Source organism: Prinia subflava, chromosome 15 (assembly GCF_021018805.1).
Source record: "Prinia subflava isolate CZ2003 ecotype Zambia chromosome 15, Cam_Psub_1.2, whole genome shotgun sequence".
Lineage (NCBI taxonomy): Eukaryota > Metazoa > Chordata > Aves > Passeriformes > Cisticolidae > Prinia > Prinia subflava.
The window spans coordinates 9,590,291-9,606,052 of NC_086261.1; the positions used below are offsets into that span (position 1 = coordinate 9,590,291).

Genomic DNA, 15,762 nt, shown 5'->3' on the forward strand with positions numbered 1-15,762 from the left:
AAGACAGGTTTAGATTGGTAGAGCTGGTTATATTGGGTGCACTTGTGTGAACAGGTCTTTGAGTATTCAGAGGATGAGAAAAAATAGTGCTTAGCTGCAATAGGAGTTTCAGAACTAGTACTGGTGGAGATAAGCCAAGAATAGAAGGAAAAGTTAAAAATGTTTGAACAAAAAAAGACCTAGAACTCCAGGTGAAAAAGAGAGCTTGTCAAAAGCTGAGAAAGGGAGCAAATAAATGCCAGGAAATTTGGTGGGTCACTTGAGATTGAATCAACCAGAAATCATGATCATCTCCTGAGGTTGTGTTCTAGTTTAGAAAAAAATTAAAGTCTAGGGCTGTAGAACTCCTACCACCTAAACATTTCTATAGTAATCTCTTTCCAAGTTATTAACTTTGAAATGTGAAAAATTCTCTGTTCATTTCCTGGATTATTTCTGGAAGTAAATCCTTCAGAAGCTGGTTAGTAAGCTTAGGAGAGAAAGTACCAGAGTGCTGTCAACAGCTGTATCCTTGACAGAAGAGCAGAAGCACATCTGCTCACTGTTTGTTCCTATCTGGCTCATTTTTCTGCTCCATGTGTGGTGTGTGTGTGTCACTGGCTCTGGAAAGACCATACCCATCTGAATCCAGGAGATTGCAAAGACCTTTCTAGAAATGAAATTTGGTACTCACTAAAAAGAAAAGACACAAATCCATGCTAAGGATTTCTTGCTGCACCACTTACCAGCAAGCAGGGAAACTTTGGACTGGGTAGATTTTTCCTTTTTAAAACCCCTCTGTAAAATTACTCAGAAAAGCTCTGCCCAAACAAATGTTTCAGGAACTGGCCCACTCAGAGTGGTTTCTGATCACCAGACCTGTGGGGGACCTGAACGTGCCAGAGAGGCATGGAAACCATGGGATGTCATTGTAAAGAAACCTGGACATCCTTACCTCCTAAAAATAATGTACCTGCCCATCACGGCCATTGCTCATGCCAAGGGACAGTTTTTCCAGATTTTGGAACTAAGCTGTCCTGTTGCTGACCACTCCCAGGGTGTGTAGGTTATTAAAGAATAGAGGAGTCTTTAATGATGCTGTGTGGTTGTGCCATTCCTGCCTTTCAAAAGGGACCTTCAGGCTTCGGTGAGGCTGTTGTCATAAGCTTGAAGAATGTAGAAAATTATCAGTGCTTAAATAATTAACTTAGGGATGTGGTTATACTGCACACAAAGATGATATGCTTTTATTAAATCTTCCAAAATGTAAATATGTTTATGGGAAATTTTGTAATTTCTTATAATTGTAGTCAAAGCAGCCTTTTCCGTCACCCCAATATTAGTCACTGCAAAAAAAATAGTTTCCACTGTATCCTTCTCCCTTTCTGTGATAAGTTAGGAATCTTATTTCTCATATGAAAATAATACACAAGCATCTTGATTTATATATTTTGAAAATTGTTGCATGAAATTCCTGGGTAACAGTTTGTTCCAGAGGGTTTGAAAACTCTTGCTGTAGATTTTCTTCATGAAACAGCTGCTGGTGCTTTGAATCGTGTGGGAGGGTGGATGTGTGTGCTGTGCCTAAAAGGAAAAAAAATTCTAGTCAGATGTCAAAGCAAAAATAGGAGATTTTAGAGATTTAGGCTGGGTGGAGGAGTGGGAAGCCAACTCTGCAGAGATGTTAATTACCTTGGGAAGAAATGGAGTAGGTGTAGCAGGAGATTTACTTAATAGAATTCACACAATCATGAACCCACTTTGTTGCATTTAGACAGGTTCTTAGTGAGGACTTTACAACAGAGGTATTTTATCAGAGGAAAAACAGTTATTAGTCTTTTTATTGGGGGGGCTATTTTTACTTTTCTTTTTATGAAGGACAAGAATTGTATGGCATTTTTTTTTATTTGTTGGCTCTTGGGGTTAAAAATGAACCTCATCATTCATGGAATTATCCTGGGGATGCAAGGCAATTTAAGAGAAAAAAAGCACTATGTGCAACTGTGGCAATGGCCCTTTTCCCGATGAAACAAGCAGCAGCAGTACATGAGAGGCTTTACCCATACAAGGAGTCTCCTCTCTGCTGAGGGAGCTCAGGATGGGAGGTAAATGCCAAGGGTTGCAGCAAGTCCTGTGTGTCGTGCAAGATGTCCTGGTGTCTCCCTGTTTGCAGGAACCTCTGCAGGTCCTCTTGCACTCCCACCTCCCCCAGGAGCACCTGGTGTAGCTGTGGAAGATTTTGGAGTCCAGTGATGGTGAAATAGCTGCTGTCTTGGTTAACTGTGTACAACAGCAGCTCTTGAAGAGCAGCAGCAGGCCAGGCTCGCTGCACTGAAGGGATGAATGAAGGGTGACCAGAGCAAGAGCCTGGTGGTGGCTCCTGCCAGCTGTGCCTGCCCTGTGCCGGTTCCCCCGTCCTGCTCCAAGGGGGGAGTGGAGCAGGAGGAAGAGCAAAGTGGGGAAACTCACTGCTCTTCCTAATGTCCACTTAGAGTCTCCCAATCTAGTGATTCCACACCCTCAGCCTGTCCCAGGAAAAGTGCCATGTAGGTGTCAGGTGCAGCAGATAAAGCAAAGCTGGAACAAATGCCATTGCTATTTTTGGGTTTTGTGTCTTTGTCCTTCCCTGGCTTTACTCAGCTTGGTGGTCTCAGCAAGGGGCTCTCTTTTTTCCCTTTATTACCACTCTTGATTGACAATGTGTGTGTGTGTGCAGTGGCTTTCTAGGACTAGAAACGAGATGAGCAGTTTATCACCAGTGACATACTGGTGAAAATATGTCACATCCTGTCTAGAAGCAGAGCTAGGAAGGATGGTAGAGACTGCAAAGGATAATACAGACCATGGAAATGTAGGTGGGCTAATTCCACAAAAGCATTGCTGAATATTTGGGATAAAGGAAGAATTTCTCTGTAAATCCACCTCTGACTCCTCATCTTCACATCCTGTGTCACAAGCCCTTCTGATTCATGTCGACTTGATGAGCTGGAAGAACCTGCTGAGCCTGTGATAGCTATGGCCAGAGGATTAGCAGCTTCTTTCCTTCTGCAATTCTGTTTTTAGACTGGGACACATCTTTACTGAAGATTAGCAGCCTGGTGGGTTGAGGAAATTAAATTTCACAAGGGCTGCAAACTGGAAGCACATATTCAGAGGTGTGAAAATAAAATGGGGAGATTTTAGTATAGTCTTAAGGAGTAGATCCTATAGCTTGGAGCCTTGGGGCTTTTCTGGAGGTGTGGTGATTTCAGAGTAACAGGTAATGTGAATTCAAAGGGGGAATTCCAGAATAATTCCTAATCTGGCACTCTTGTCCCAGAATAAGGTGTCCTTTTCTGATTTAATTTAACACAGTGTGAAAATGTATTGGCCAATACATTTATTAGCTATTTCATAGCTGTTATTTCAGCCTTTTCCTGGGTAGAGAAGCTGATGGCAGGGCTGGCTGACATGGCTCATCACCCCTTGGGTGCGTGTCCTGGCAGATTCCTGCCGGTATGTTCATCCTCCTGCTGCTGCTCGGAGCTGTGCCAGTGGCTCTGCCAAATGCCCTCTGCAATCGCTGCTCTCCTCTCTGCTTTTCCCTGCCGTCAACCTGCCAGCCAAGCGTGGGGCTGTGTGCTGGAACCAGGCACGGGGCTGTGCTCTGGAGCCAGGCACGGGGCTGTGCCGGGCTGTGCTTTGGAGCCGGGGCTGTGCTCTGGAGCCGGGGCTGTGCCGGGCTGTGCTCTGGAGCCGGGGCTGTGCTCTGGAGCCGGGGCTGTGCCGGGCTGTGCTCTGGAGCCGGGGCTGTGCTCTGGAGCCGGGGCTGTGCCGGGCTGTGCTCTGGAGCCGGGGCTGTGCTCTGGAGCCGGGGCTGTGCCGGGCTGTGCTCTGGAGCCGGGGCTGTGCTCTGGAGCCGGGGCTGTGCCGGGCTGTGCTCTGGAGCCGGGGCTGTGCTCTGGAGCCGGGGCTGTGCCGGGCTGTGCCCTGGAGCCAGGGCTGTGCTCTGGAGCCGGGGCTGTGCTCTGGAGCCGGGGCTGTGCCGGGGCTGTGCCCTGGAGCCAGGGCTGTGCTCTGGAGCCGGGGCTGTGCCGGGCTGTGCTCTGGAGCCGGGGCTGTGCCGGGCTGTGCGCTGGAGCCGGGGCTGTGCCGGGCTGTGCTCTGTCTGGGTCCAGGCATCGCGCTGTGCTCTGCCAAATGCCGTGCGCCGCTCCAGCCCCGCTCCCGCCGCTTCCCAGCTGCCAACACCCCCGTTCCCTTTTTGTTATCGGAGCAGCAGCTCGGGAAAGGCTATTTCCAGGAGCCACATCGGCTTCACCCCTTCCCTGCACTCTTGTGGTACGCGGTGTGCGGGAGTGGAGCCCTTTAAACACTGGAAGTGTTCCCCTAAAGGAAGCAGCAGCTGCGTTTGTGGGCTCTGCTCGTACATTACGAGCAGCAGGAGCTGCCAATACGTTTTTCTCTTTCTACGCACTTAGGTCGTCTTGTGACCTCTTCCTTCGTGATTTATTTGGCAGTTTCTCTCCCGTGGGAAGGCAGCAGAATGGGTGTGTTTCAGACAATGAATGTTCTGCTCTACACCAGCTTATTTGCATTCACTTTTATCTGATGAATGTACCCAGTGCGTTCCTAAATGTTTGCAGTCATTTCTGGGTGAGGTAGCGCTACCTTGTGCTGTGAACATACTTCTGTGTCATCTTCAGATAAAAATTTAGATCTTTCAGGTTTGATTTTCTCCCAAAGGAAGTGAAATTAGCACAGGATTTTGCGTGGCTCATGCAGGTGTGTCAGGAATGTTTGCCATCTGATACATTTGCATGGAGGTGAGCGCAAAGGCAGATTTCTTTTCTAACCGCACGTAGACAACTGAGTATGATGAATGGGTTTATTATTCTGTAAGGTGCTTATTATATTATGTTTCTCTTTGCCTTTGTCTTTAGGGAGAACTCTTTAACCACTTCAGGGATTGATTGCATTTGATTAGAGAGTAGTTTGTCTTCTGAAGCCATTATCCTGGATGAAAGTCCACAAGTTTATTCCATCTTATGATGCAGCTGGAATTTCACTGTGTCTTATACAAATGAGGACCAAATGCAAAGTATTTCATAAGGGCTCATTTGAATTGATGAGTGGCCTTCTCTTATAGAATTATCATGCTGGATTGCAGGTAGGGATGGAAAAGAGCCTAGGGGCTCATCCTGCCTGCAGCAAGATAGTGCCCTTTTACTTCTTGCCTTTCGAAATTTGAAAATTCTGGCTCATACTTTCACAAAAAAAAAAAAAAAAAGAAAAAAAAAAAAAAAAAGAAAAGTTTCCCAGTTATTTGACCTTTCCAGTTGTGGTGGTCACAAATGCTGCCCCCTGCCCCAACTGAGACCATCTGCCAGGGGATGGAGGAGTGCTGGGGAGTGCTGTCCTGGTCTCACGTAGCCGAGGCAGCGTGGGAGTGGGGATAAGCTGGGTTACCTGGCAGGAACACCTGCAAGCCTCAGTGCCTCAGTGTTCATTGTTCTTTGAAATCACAGCACCCTTTCTTTCTCCTAAACACCACCAATGTGATTGATCTCTTGCCAGTGGAGTGTCACTGCTCTGAAATGATGGCCGGATCTGTGGGGAGGGAATGTCCGGGCAGATGGGGCGAGGATGGGCAGGAAGAGCAGGTGAATGAGTGTGATGTACCCACAGCATCCATCTCCTCTGAACTCATAGAAACATGAGCTCTGATTTAATCTGCTAAGATGCTACTGAGGTTTTCACTTCTCTGTAGGAATGCAGCATTTCTGAAGTGCCTGACTGACAGAGGAGGATTTAAGGGGAAAGGTAGAGACAGCTCCCAGGCAGTTTCACTAATAGCAGCTTATTATAAATTTAACAGATGAACTGTCAGTTTCTTGGAGGTGTGTGCTTGCCACAACCTTTCCTTGGATTCTCTGCTGGCCACAGAAAAAATTAACTTCTAAGGTGCTCAACTAATGTAGAGCATTAGCATTTCATTGCTCAATAAGGTGTTCCTTGGTTTACAGTTTGCAAACTTCATTATTCCTTTTATCACTTCTCATAATATTGAGCTGTGTTGTACAAGACAACTTTAGTGTAGGGTTTTTTTGTATGTTTGTATTTTCTCAATGATTACTGTAGGAGAAATGGAGGAATTTTTATTCTTCTCAGGGTCAGCTATCCATGAGTGAAGCTTTTGCCTTTCAATCAAACTGGTCATTTTATTATTTTTTTCCCCAGGTGTCTAAGTTGATAGGCACAGCAGGACTGAAATAATACTTTCCATGACTTGAAATTTCTGGAAATGTTATAGTTTTTAAAATGAATTCTATAACTTGAGAAGCTAGACATTTGTAAGTGGATTATCTGTCTAAGACTTTTTTTTAACAGAAATATACGTATAGCACTTTCTTTAAAGTTTTTGGAAAGCACCCTGATTTTTAGGGTTTGGTGGTAGCTTTTCCTCCTGTTCTTTTGACTCTCTGTGCCATGCAATCCTTGTATTATCGTAGTCCATTCATGTTGTCAAACCCCTACATAAAATCTCTGATTTTCTTTTAATTTACATCACTAAAATGACACTTGGATTTTATTGGCTGTTCCTGTGGCATGAGTTTGCTGGAGGAGAACACATCCAGGCAGCTTTGCTCATACCTCTGCCTGTGCACCAGCCACTCGAGAAGATGTGTTGACTGTGAAAATTGATCACAGAATCACAGAGTGGTTTGGGTTGGAAGGGACCTCAAGGCTCACCCAGTTCCACCCCCTGCCATGGGCAGGGACAATTCTGCCAGACCAGTTTGCTCAGAGCCCCATCCAACCTGGCCTTGAACACACCAGGGATGGAGCAGCCACAGCTTCAGTGTTGTCTGCACAGAGTGTGTTGGCCTGTGCTGGTTGCAGGGTCACCTCTCCCCCTTTCTTGCCCTCTTTGGTTTTTTTGCAAAGGACAATTTCAGCGGTACCACTCACCTGGCTCTCCTCTGCCTTGATCCTTCTGGTGAAACTTCCACGGGTGGGGAATGGCAGAAAATCGTGGGTTTATTTGAAAGTGGTGATGCAAAAAGAGGAAAATAAGTTGAGTAATTTTTAAGAAAGCAAATGAAAGTGTTAGCACAGTGGTCAAGGAGGGGATGGAAGCAAGTAAGGATCTTTCTCTGGTAAATTTAATTCATACTTTTTGCTAAATGTAAATGATAGCTTAGGAAAAAACTGCTTGGAATACACAGTAAATGATGTTGCCAGGATACTTCCTGATCATGTTAATTAAACTGTCCCACAGATTGGGCTTAATTACTGCATAATTTGCATTTTGGAAATGATGGTACGCATTACTAAAGAAAGCTCTTATTCTGCTAGCAGAAAGAACATTGTACATGAATTAATTTCCAGGGGAAGAAGTCGCTAGACTCATATAATGATGTATGCTCAAAATAAAGTTAAGATTTTTATAATGAACTGACATACACCTCATTCCTTTTAGCAAGATTACATTTTATATTTGTTCCACCAAGTTCCTCAGAGACTTCATCCACCAGCCCTCTTCTTGTTGGCTATTTCTTTAATTACAACAACCACTGTTGCTTTCAGGGTTGCTGGTGGTGAAGCATTAGTTAACATGTGTAAAGAGGCAAAATATTTGTTCCAAGGCCCAAATTTGATACTGCATATGCGTTGCTGGTAATGTGCTTCACCACCCTCCCAAGTAAAGTTCACTGTTAAGCTATCAGCTTCTCCTTGTCTTGCTTTTTACTGTCTGGTTTTGTTTAAAACTTCTGATATGTCTCTGACATTTGTGGAGGCCTGAGGACAAATGGAAAAATGCAGAAATATCTCTCTGCCCTCCAGGTCCGAGTTCAGGTGTCACTGGTGGAGGCTTGAAGCAGGTGCCTGTTGGGGCAGGGGCTGTGTGGCTTCACAATGCAAAAAAAGAGGATTTTGCATCTGCATTTCTGCCAGGGTAGTTCTGTGGCTCCTGACCCTGCTTTGAGTTCAGTGACGTTCCCGCAGCCACATTTAGCTGCAGGGCTGTGATGGTACTTTGAAAAAAAAAGACAAAGCATCAGAACTCCTGCAAGAATTAAGACAAGAAAAAAACTGTTTTGTTTTGGGAAGAAAAAAAAAATCTTCTGAACACAGCAATTTCCCAATTTAGACTTCTAATTGCTTTGGATGATACCGTTGCTAGGATATGCACTTCCGATGCGACTTGCACGTTTTAATTCTGGTGTTTGCTCTCTCTGTGGCCAGGTGATCATAAACAGCACCATCACCCCCAACATGACCTTCACCAAGACGTCGCAGAAGTTCGGGCAGTGGGCAGACAGCAGAGCCAACACCGTGTTCGGGCTGGGCTTCCCCTCCGAGCAGCAGCTGACAAAGGTAACAGGGCTCGCTGCAGAGGCTGCCTTGCTCCTTCTTTGTGCACACAGCACATCTCCAGGCTGTGCTGCTGCAGGGGCTCTCAGCACGGCCAGTCTGGGGTTACCCACTGTCTCTGGGTGGCACTGAGTGCTGCTGGTGGCAGGGGATGTGCTGATGGCAGGGCTTGCTGACAGAGCTGCGTTAGCACCAAACCCCTCATCCTGAACCTGGTATTAATGAAACACTTCCTGCAGGAGGGACTGGGTACGTTAGCAGGCTTGTAAAGGCCAGAGCAGCCTCTTGTTCTGAATAACCAGCACCTGAAAATATTCCCCTGTCACTGGAGTCGTGGTCTTGACAAGGGCTTATCGAGCAGCTGAGATGATTGTTTGTTCTGTGGTAAAAAGCCCTACTTATCTAACACGTACTTGACTCCTGAAGCATTGGCTGCTTGGCACTGGGCTTCATAAGTGACCTCAGCAGGGTGTCCTTGGGCATGCCACAGCCTCTCATGTTGCTGTCCTCTCCTGTGCTTTAATAAGAAAAGGGTCAGGAGAAAAAGGTGTTTCTTGTGGTGTCTAAAGCAGCAAAGGCCGAGCACTGCAGTAGAAGGACTTCCCCATCAAGCGAGTCACTACAGGAATTTATTTTAGTACATCTTCTTAATAAGCTTTTGCAATTTCTAGAGAATTGCGTTTTTGCAAGTGTTTCTTAAAGGTAAAAGTTATTTTATTTTTGATATGTTAAATTATTTTTGGACTTGGGATGCCCATAAAAGTGCCATGGCGTTAATCTGTTCTTCAGGGATGATAAAGGCATGATGTGCAAAGCTTGTTTAAAAATGAGTTGCTGGAGATGGTTATGTTTTATGATGCTTACTCAGGTGTGCAGGACTGCTCATTTCTTATTCTTCACTCCTGGGCAAAGAGGTGTTCATAGTAGCTAATAAGATGTGTGGGAGTAGGGGAGGATTAAAATGGACGTAGGTGATGCTGAGTCTGGCTCCAAAGAAGAGAGGTAAATAATATACTAAGGCACTGGATTCACTCTGGTAAGGCAGGAGGTACATTTGGAGGACTTTGCACCCTAATCAGAGAAATTTGACCATGTTCTGCAGACCTTATCAAACACATACTCAGAAGAAAATGCCTTGCTGGTGTCAGCTCGTCAGTGTTCACGTGGCCAGTGTAGAGCCAGTGTGAATACAGGGGCACAGCAGCAGCTGTGTTTCTTTCCAGGTCATTTTGCTCATTTGTTTGCACTGCATGATCTGCTGAAGAGCCCACTGCCCAAAATACAACCTTCTACTTGCACAAAAGGCTTTCCAAATCAGCAGAAAGACTTTGTCTGGTCAGAATATTGAGAGGGAGCTTATGGGGAACACTTCTGAAAATAGCTTGAGATGATCTTTTGAAAAAGAAAAGAAACCAGAACTCTGACAGTTACCTAGCTGAAAAATATAAGAAAACCTGGTTTATTGCCACCTTGCAAAGCAATGGGACATAGATACTCTTTTATTGTCTATGCTTCTCAGTTTAATTATTGAGCCATTAGTAAGAAAGATCAGAGTTGAGAGTGGGATTACAGCTGTATAAGTGTATTGGGAATAGTAAAATCAAGTTTCATTTTATATTAATATCATTATACTCTTATAAAAGATATAAATTAAAGCTTGCCTATTTTACGGGAAATAATTGAAGTGCTTAGTCAGGAATTGGAAGGGCACACTAAAACTCCCCTAAACCAGAGATCAATAGCCCTGGCTTAAAATAAATATAAATAAATAAAGCTGAAAAATGTCTGTTGAAAGCAAGGGAAAATAATGAGGCAGGAGAAGAGGTTAGCATGCCTAAAAATGCCTGCATTTTTAAGTACATTGCTTGGCCTAATAAAAGATATTGCCTCATTCTAATGCTTTGCTTCTCTTGAGATACTTAAAGCATTAATCCATACCTATAGGGAAAAGCAGTTCAAATTAAACATGAGCCATTAATGAAAACTGCATTCTGTGACCCAGTAACCTAATTACCATTCCCATTGATTGGGAGAATCCCAGGGCTTCAAGCTGATGTCCTGCTCAGGGTCCTTTTCCCCTTTTGCAGGACTGCCTGACCCCTCCTTTCCCCCCTGTGCCTCAGAAGGGTCTCCAGGCATTGTTCAAACATTGCTTCAGCCAAACTGAGGCAGGAATCACAGGAGTCTGACACTGTGTGTGGGTGTGAAAAGGCAGGGCTGGTGCTGCACAGGTAGTGCTGAATTTTGCACACAAAGTGGTTCAGGAAGATTTCTGCTGCTGTTCAGGGTGCTCTGAGGCAGCCGTGCTATATATGAGGAGCTGCAGGTAGTCAAGGGCATGGGGACAAAGATTTATATGGGTGAGAAAGCCAGTAAAGCTAGACTTTGCACATCATAAAGCAGCTGCCTGTGGCCCCTGGGAAGCCCTGGACTTTGTTTCTCCACACTCTTGCACATTTTGTGTGCCGTGTGTGCCTGTCACTGCATTGCAGGGCAGCAGGCTGGGGGCAGAGTGTGTCCCAGCACACAGCACAGCCCCTGCTGCAGCCCTGGTTTTACAGGGCTTACAATTACAAGATTACAAACTGCTGGGCACTTTCTGGGGTAAATGCTCTCACTGGGAGCCCGTGTGCCCCGTGCTGAGGGCTCGTCCTGGGAGAACCACGGGGAGGGCTGGTGTGTGCTGTGGGTCACGGCACAGCGGGGCTCCCCTGGGCTGCCACATCACCCAGCCTGCTGCAAACCGAGAGGGAGATGAAATATTTATGAGCCTGCTTTGGGTGGGAGCAGCTGCTTCATCCGATACTGGCACAATTTGTCAGTAGGAGACATAAAATATAATGCCAGACCAGGAGCTTAAAATTTATGCGTACAAAATCAGGCTTTCTAATGTATAAAATGCTAAGGAGGTCTATTTGAATATATATATATATTTCTCCTGGTGACAAACTGACTGTGGATTTGAACAGCCTTTAAATAATTTGTGCAATGCACAGTAGCATCCTCGAGTCCCCATTAAATTTCACTGGCCAAGACTCCTAATCAAGCAGTGCTCATGGCTGCAGCTGCCTGACCAAAAGGCTTCACAAGTGTTGGTAGCAGCAAATCTTCTCCATATTGCAGCTTAGTCACACAGCTTCCTGGGGCGTGGGAGACACGTCCTGTGATCCATGGTGGACTGTTGGGTCATTTGGGTTTTGGTTCTTTTTGGGGTTTTTTGTTTTTTTGGGGTTTTTTTCTAATTTTGGGAACTTTGCCACAGGGCAAGCATGGAGCTAAGGAGAAGAAACATTAGGGATTCTTGTAGTTGGTTTTGATTTAGATTTTCGTTCCCCCTTGAGACCACACTTACCAAGTTTTCATTTTCTGAACACACTTTTTCATTAGGAATTTGACGTTCATTAAGCACTCCCTTTTATTGTAATGGTTTGATAGCTCAAAGTCAACTTAGACCTTGGAGGTGGGGCATGATTTTGTGGTGTCAATTATTTGTGTTTGGACAGAAGCTGTTGGTTACTAGAGAGAAATCAGCTGTGATTTCTCCCGGTGATTTGGCCCTGTGGCTGTGCCACACTCTCAGCCAGCCTGGGGCTCTGGGTGGCTCCAGAAGCTCCTGCTCTGCTCCTGTGCAATGAGAGTTGCAGTGCTGCACAGCTGGGCTGGCACTGCCCCTCTCAGAACAGAACTTTCTAAATGCAAATGTGTCTAATACATGTGTTGGCAAACTAGAGACATGACTGAAATCATTTATGCAATGAGGTTATTATTGGGTTAGTATTGAAGATTAGCATTGCTCAATCATATGCATTTTTTTTATTATGGAAATGTGGAAAAATGTCTTTTTCTTCCCAGCTCACATAATTTTTCGCAGCAGTCTCCTGTGTGCTTTACGAAGATAGCTGCAAAATAAAATTTGATAGATCACTTCCAATTCTTTTTGTCTGTTCATATTTTGTATCATCCACGAAGAACCCTCATAAATTTTTCATACATAAGATAAAGAGATTTATCATAAAAGAGAAAGATTTATTATAAAAGACAGACTCAAAACAGCCTTATACTATCCGCAAGAAACACAAATGTGGAACTTAGAGTTGATATAATATTTTAGAAATAATCAGCTGGTTGTAGCTGCTGTGTCACAGAGCAAGGGAGACGTTTTGTGTAAAGTTGGAGTTAAATCACTAAAGGCACAAAGGTAATGTGGCTGTTCTTAACGATGTGTGGAGTGCTGGAGAGGTAATCAAGGCACTTGTGCGTGTAGTGACTGCAATGGCATCAGATGGCAGCTGCTGCCATCCCAGGGCACACGCTTTGCATGTGCAATGCCAGCTGTGGCAGGGGGAATATATATTTATACATACATACATATATATATATATATATATATATATATATATATTCAAGGGCAGCTGGAGCCCAGAGCTCCATGCTCGTGCACCAGCATCACCAGATGTGGCAGGGTGCACCAGAATGTCACTCAGCTTTTACAACAGGGGATTTAACCATGATATGTGTGTGTGTTTGTTGGAAATTACCATTTGTGTGTGTGACACAAAACACACAAGCCTCCACGTGTAAATCCAGATTTCTGTTAGACCAAATGGGGAAGATTTGTTTAATCAGTCTCTACAGTCCCAGCCTCTTACTGAGAGAGCATGCAAAATACCTGCTGCAAATCTAAAGTTAGAAGGCAAGATTACTAAATGAATAATGTTTCTTTCTATTCTTCAGCTGTAAAATTGGATGGTTTTTTTCATGCTTTTATTTACAATTTTTTCATAAGTGTTCCAAATTATCAAAGGGTATAATGGCAATCCTTTTGTCATAAACTGTGCAATAATACATCTGTTTATATTTTTACTTTTAAAACGCCTTGTCTTTCTAGCATTTCAAGTTTCTCAAAACACAGGCAAGCAAAACCAAGCAGTTTTAGCTGAAAGATAAACGTACCTATTCTTATAGTAGAGACACTATAATTTTAAAACTAAATTATGCATTATACCTTTTTTTTTCCATCTTTGTAATCTTCCTTTTAAAATTTTAAACACTATTTAAAGTGTTTGAAGCCCTGCAACCCTGACTGGCTGTGATAATACTTGTGTTGCAAAAGTGCCAGGCTGGCTTTGGCAGCAACTCATAGAGGTTGGGATTGTTACCTTCCATCTTTCCTTCCTCTCACCTCCCCCAGTTTGATGTATCTCTCACAGGAAGCATTCGAGCCTTTATCTGAAGTCTTCTACCTTTATTTTTGAAAGTAATAAGAAAATTAGAGCAGAAAAGCTGTGTTTTCATGTTTCTCCATCATACATCGAGATCTACCTCCTTCTCCTTTTTCCTGTGTCCTGATAATCCCTCGCTTGCCTCCTGCAGATGAACTCATTTGCATTCTTTAATTGAATTCACTTGCTGTTAGGAGTAAAGACATTGATAATATTTTTATCTAAACATATGTCTTTAGTACTTTTGTCTTTAATACACTACCAACACCAGGTGAAACAGAGAAGGGGGAGGAAACAGAACCAAATCAAACCAAATCAAACCAAATGCTCCTTTTCCCCCATGGGTTTTACTGTGGTTGGCCAGAGTTATAGAGATGTCCCTCTTTTAGAAACACCCCCGTTTGGAAGAACCATGCTGCCAAAGAATCAAAATGTTGTTCCTTGCCAAAACTTCTAAATTAATGAGATTAGTTGCTCACTTTTGGACATCTATGCCATATGAAGATAGCAATCTTAATGGTTTATTAGATGATAAATCATGTTAATAAATATCTTTCATGCTTTTTCTAGTTTGCAGAGAAGTTCCAAGAAGTAAAAGAAGCTGCCAAACTTGCAAGAGACAGATCTCAAGAGAAAATTGAGACCTCAAGCAATCATTCACAGGTTTGTAATTTAGCTTTAATACCTGTACACATACAGGATAAATAATTTAAAATTAAATTTTCAAATGGACTGTGCCAGCTTCTGGCAGGCAGCTTAAAGTATATAAAATGGAGATTGCTGAAGGTAATTGTCAGTTGCTGGACATTAGCATTGTCAGAGGAATATTTTTCATCCCTCCATGCCCTTTACTTTCATTTAAATCTGATTTTTTCAGCAGTCCTTGAGCTGTTACAACTTTTTTAATAACAGGGAAAGCCATACATCCTTTGATTCGTACTGTTAAACATTGTTTGAGTCACTGGCAAGCAATTCAGTGCAGTGGTTCAGCAGACAGTAAATGAGATTCATTGATGTCCTTCTTTTTGTCACCTGTCCAGCCCACTCCTGTGGGCTTTGGTTTCCTGACTTTGTGCCCAGTGTTCCCGTGTCGAGGGGGGCTGTGGGCAGCAGGGGCAGTGCTTTAGGGGTGGCAGAAGGCTGTGTTGTGTCTCTGCACAGTGAACTCTCCTGGGCAGCACCCCTGGCACTCCCCAGTGCCTCAGTGTCCAGCCAGGCTGGGTTTCCACTCACTGAAGGAACTGAGTGTTGCCCCAGTCTCTCTGCATGGTTGGCTGTGTTTTGGTGTGCACTGCTCTAGGTAAGAGTGAACCCTGCTCAGCAGGTGTTCCTGACCTGGGCCAGTGTTTGGAGGAAAGATTTTGATCAGTGAAGAATTCAGATTAATGATCAGAAAAAGCTGCTGAATGGTTTTAGTCTTGCAACCAGCCCTGTTTGTGGGGCCCACAGATATCTGAGTGGCTGGCTTTGGATAATCATTTTGTAAAGACTTTGCTCATGGTCTTTGAAGTTCACTTTGTTTGTTCTCTGTTGGTGGTCAGCACCAAGCAGTGTGAGAACAGTATGTCTTTGGAGGAGCAGTATTATTGTTGTTTGTTTGTTTGTGTAACTTTGTGTGTTGTATTGTTTCATTATCTTAAAAAAGCCAAACAACTTTTAGAAAACACAAGCCTTATCAGGAAAAAAAAAAACTTTGTAAAAGCTTTGAACACTTTAAACTTCCTTTTGTGTATCATTGTAATTTTTTCATTCTTTTTAAACAGACCAGCTTTGCAGCCAAGATGAAAAGGGTATGTGTGTGTTACCACTGTTCTGCCAGGAGAGCCGAGGTCTCAGCCAAGTGGTGTGGGATCAAGATTACAAAGAAATTGGTGTTGTGGTCTTGCAGGAGGTGCAGGAGACACCCAGTGTTCGTTTGTGTGTTGTGCTGCAGGAGTCTGGACGTGAAACTCCATCTTCCACTCGAGCTTCAAGTGTGAATGGCACAGACGACGAGAAGGCATCACACGGTGGCTCTGCTGAGGCACATCTCAAATCTGAGAATGATAAATTAAAAATTGCTCTAGCCCAAAGGTGAAGTTCCTGTAGAACCTAAATTGCATTGGAAAAGTGTGCTGTAATTATCTGATGGGTAATGATATTAACAGAAATTACTCAGATTGTAATTAATTCAAAAGGGTACTGCAGAATGGATGAATGAACA

At 43.9% G+C, this 15,762-nt stretch overlaps 1 protein-coding gene across 4 annotated transcripts in view; it reads left to right on the forward strand.

Annotated features, from left to right (window-relative positions):
- The window catches only part of HOMER2 (homer scaffold protein 2), a 59,801-nt gene that overhangs the window by 30,353 nt on the left and 13,686 nt on the right, over nt 1–15,762 (forward strand). The window contains exons 3-6 of one of the 4 annotated variants that reach the window (XM_063412396.1): nt 8,209–8,340; nt 14,130–14,222; nt 15,323–15,349; nt 15,448–15,632. In XM_063412396.1, coding sequence (XP_063268466.1) covers nt 8,209–8,340; nt 14,130–14,222; nt 15,323–15,349; nt 15,448–15,632 — 437 coding nt within the window. The remainder of the gene's footprint in view (nt 1–8,208; nt 8,341–14,129; nt 14,223–15,322; nt 15,350–15,447; nt 15,633–15,762) is intronic. The other 3 variants (XM_063412398.1, XM_063412397.1, XM_063412399.1) reach the window with 3 other exon arrangements.